The 1,946-nt window shown below is 35.2% G+C and overlaps 1 protein-coding gene across 2 annotated transcripts in view; it reads left to right on the plus strand.

Annotated features, from left to right (window-relative positions):
- The window catches only part of asxl1 (ASXL transcriptional regulator 1), a 44,433-nt gene that overhangs the window by 17,425 nt on the left and 25,062 nt on the right, over positions 1-1,946 (plus strand). For both annotated transcript variants that reach the window (XM_014031322.1, XM_014031323.1), the window contains 2 exons: positions 685-839; positions 1,819-1,903. In XM_014031322.1, the coding sequence (XP_013886776.1) occupies positions 685-839; positions 1,819-1,903 (240 nt within the window). The remainder of the gene's footprint in view (positions 1-684; positions 840-1,818; positions 1,904-1,946) is intronic.

A 1,946-nucleotide genomic window follows, 5' to 3' on the forward strand; every position in this document is an offset into this window, starting at 1 on the left:
ATATATCAAACGTCATGATTTTTTTTTTACAGTTGTCTGTTTTGATATAGATTCCTTACACATAGTGTTTCATAGTGATGGACATTTATAAAAATAAGTACAGTCACTCATAAAGGCATTATGAACTTTTATAATAAAGGTATTGTAGATATGTCTTATTTCCTGAGTTTTTTAACCCATTTAATTTGCCAACATGTAAAACTTGTGTGAATAACTCATTTTGACAAATAACTTATAAAAGAAATATGTTTTAGTACATTCAAGAAATTTGTACAAAGTTCTTTAATTTTTAAAGTGAGCTTGTGATGACAATTATTTTTCTATTCAACAATTACTGGACAATGCAATTTTGATTTTAGAAGATGACCAAAATACTTTAACGTTTAAACAGATCTGCCTGAAGATGGAAGTGTATACCTGTTTGCCACTGAGTACTAGGGCAGATATTCTATCTGAACTGGTTACTTTTTCAGATTTGTTTCAGCCTTCTGAAAAAGGCAGATCTAATTCTCAGCTACTTTTAGTCCCAAGGTGTTCCCAGGCCAACTTAGAAGTGTCAGCCCTTGTAGATAAATGTAATTATTTAGCTCAAATAAGCTGTAAATTGTAAAAATTCACAAAAAATGTCACCAATAAAATATTTTTAACTGTATATTGTTTTTCCCCCTGGTTTCGTTGGATCAGTGGATGAGAGTTCATCAAATGCCTCCTGCTCCATGGAGCCTCAGCCTCCCATCTCCCAGCCTCAGACCCGTCTGAGCAGAGCAGCAGGACAGCAGGGACGTTCAGATCCACAGCAAACCCAACACACCCAGACCAGACTGAGCCGTTCGAGACAGGTCAGCACCTAACACTAAAACACGCTTTTTATGTCACGCTTTTTATATTCAYTTAAAACACTTTTTACACCTTTTTGTTCTGGTAAGAAAACCAAATCAAAGTGAACCACGACTACCCATCACTCGTTCTYCAGAAGCACAGACAATACAGGGATTTAAAAAAACAAACAAACAAGAGCTGCAGCTGGAAAAGTAAAGAGGTAAAATCTGTGGGGACTACCAAATTTTCCTCTGAATTACATAACACAAGGTTTATGAATCCTAACACTGCTAGAAGAAGTCAAGTTTAATTTCTATTTAAACATATAAACAGCATTTTAATAACTGAAGGTGACACAGTTACTTTTATTATTGTATARAATTTAAATATATGCCTGAGAAACACATAATATTGCCCCTTTAATGATAAAATGCTCTGGTATTTTGGGGGAAAAAAAAGCATAAAATGTCAATGAGTGATGTTTACTATGTCATGCAGCATACAGTCCCTGTATGCCTTGTCTTCATAGGTCCCACCAGAGTAGTGTGAGAGGGGGTGCAGTCATGGTTGTAGATGCGGAATAGAAGCGGGATCAGTGCACAGTTGTTTTTTTAATGACTTTTCTTTGAGACATCAGTTATTTAAAAATGACAGCCATCCCTACTGTCTACTGCAGAAATGAGTTACTGTCTACAATCACTCCTCACAACCCCAATGGACAAAACAAAACWATAATTTTCACTGTACACACAGCTCAAAAAAAGGTTTATGCATTTATTTTTTCAATTGTTTTGTCAGCTTAATATAAATAAAATAAAAACAGAAAATATGCTTAGAAATTTTTGAAAATAAAGTGAAGCAGCAATAAATTTTATCCCCGATTTTGTCCATCATTTTTTTTATCATTGTTTTGTGAAAATGATGTAATCAAATATAGTCTGCTGAACCAATAGAGTGGCCTGTATTCATCTATCATGTGTTCAATTTTTATTTGTACAGTCTGGGAGACAGAGAAAGAAAGCAGTTATGATGCCTCGTGTTGTCCTGACTCCTCTTAAAGTGAACGGAGAGCATGTCCCCTCAGGTAACACACACACACACACACACACACACACACACACACACAC

The sequence above is a fragment of the Austrofundulus limnaeus genome, unplaced genomic scaffold (assembly GCF_001266775.1).
Source record: "Austrofundulus limnaeus strain Quisiro unplaced genomic scaffold, Austrofundulus_limnaeus-1.0 Scaffold1224, whole genome shotgun sequence".
NCBI classification, from domain to species: Eukaryota; Metazoa; Chordata; class Actinopteri; order Cyprinodontiformes; family Rivulidae; genus Austrofundulus; species Austrofundulus limnaeus.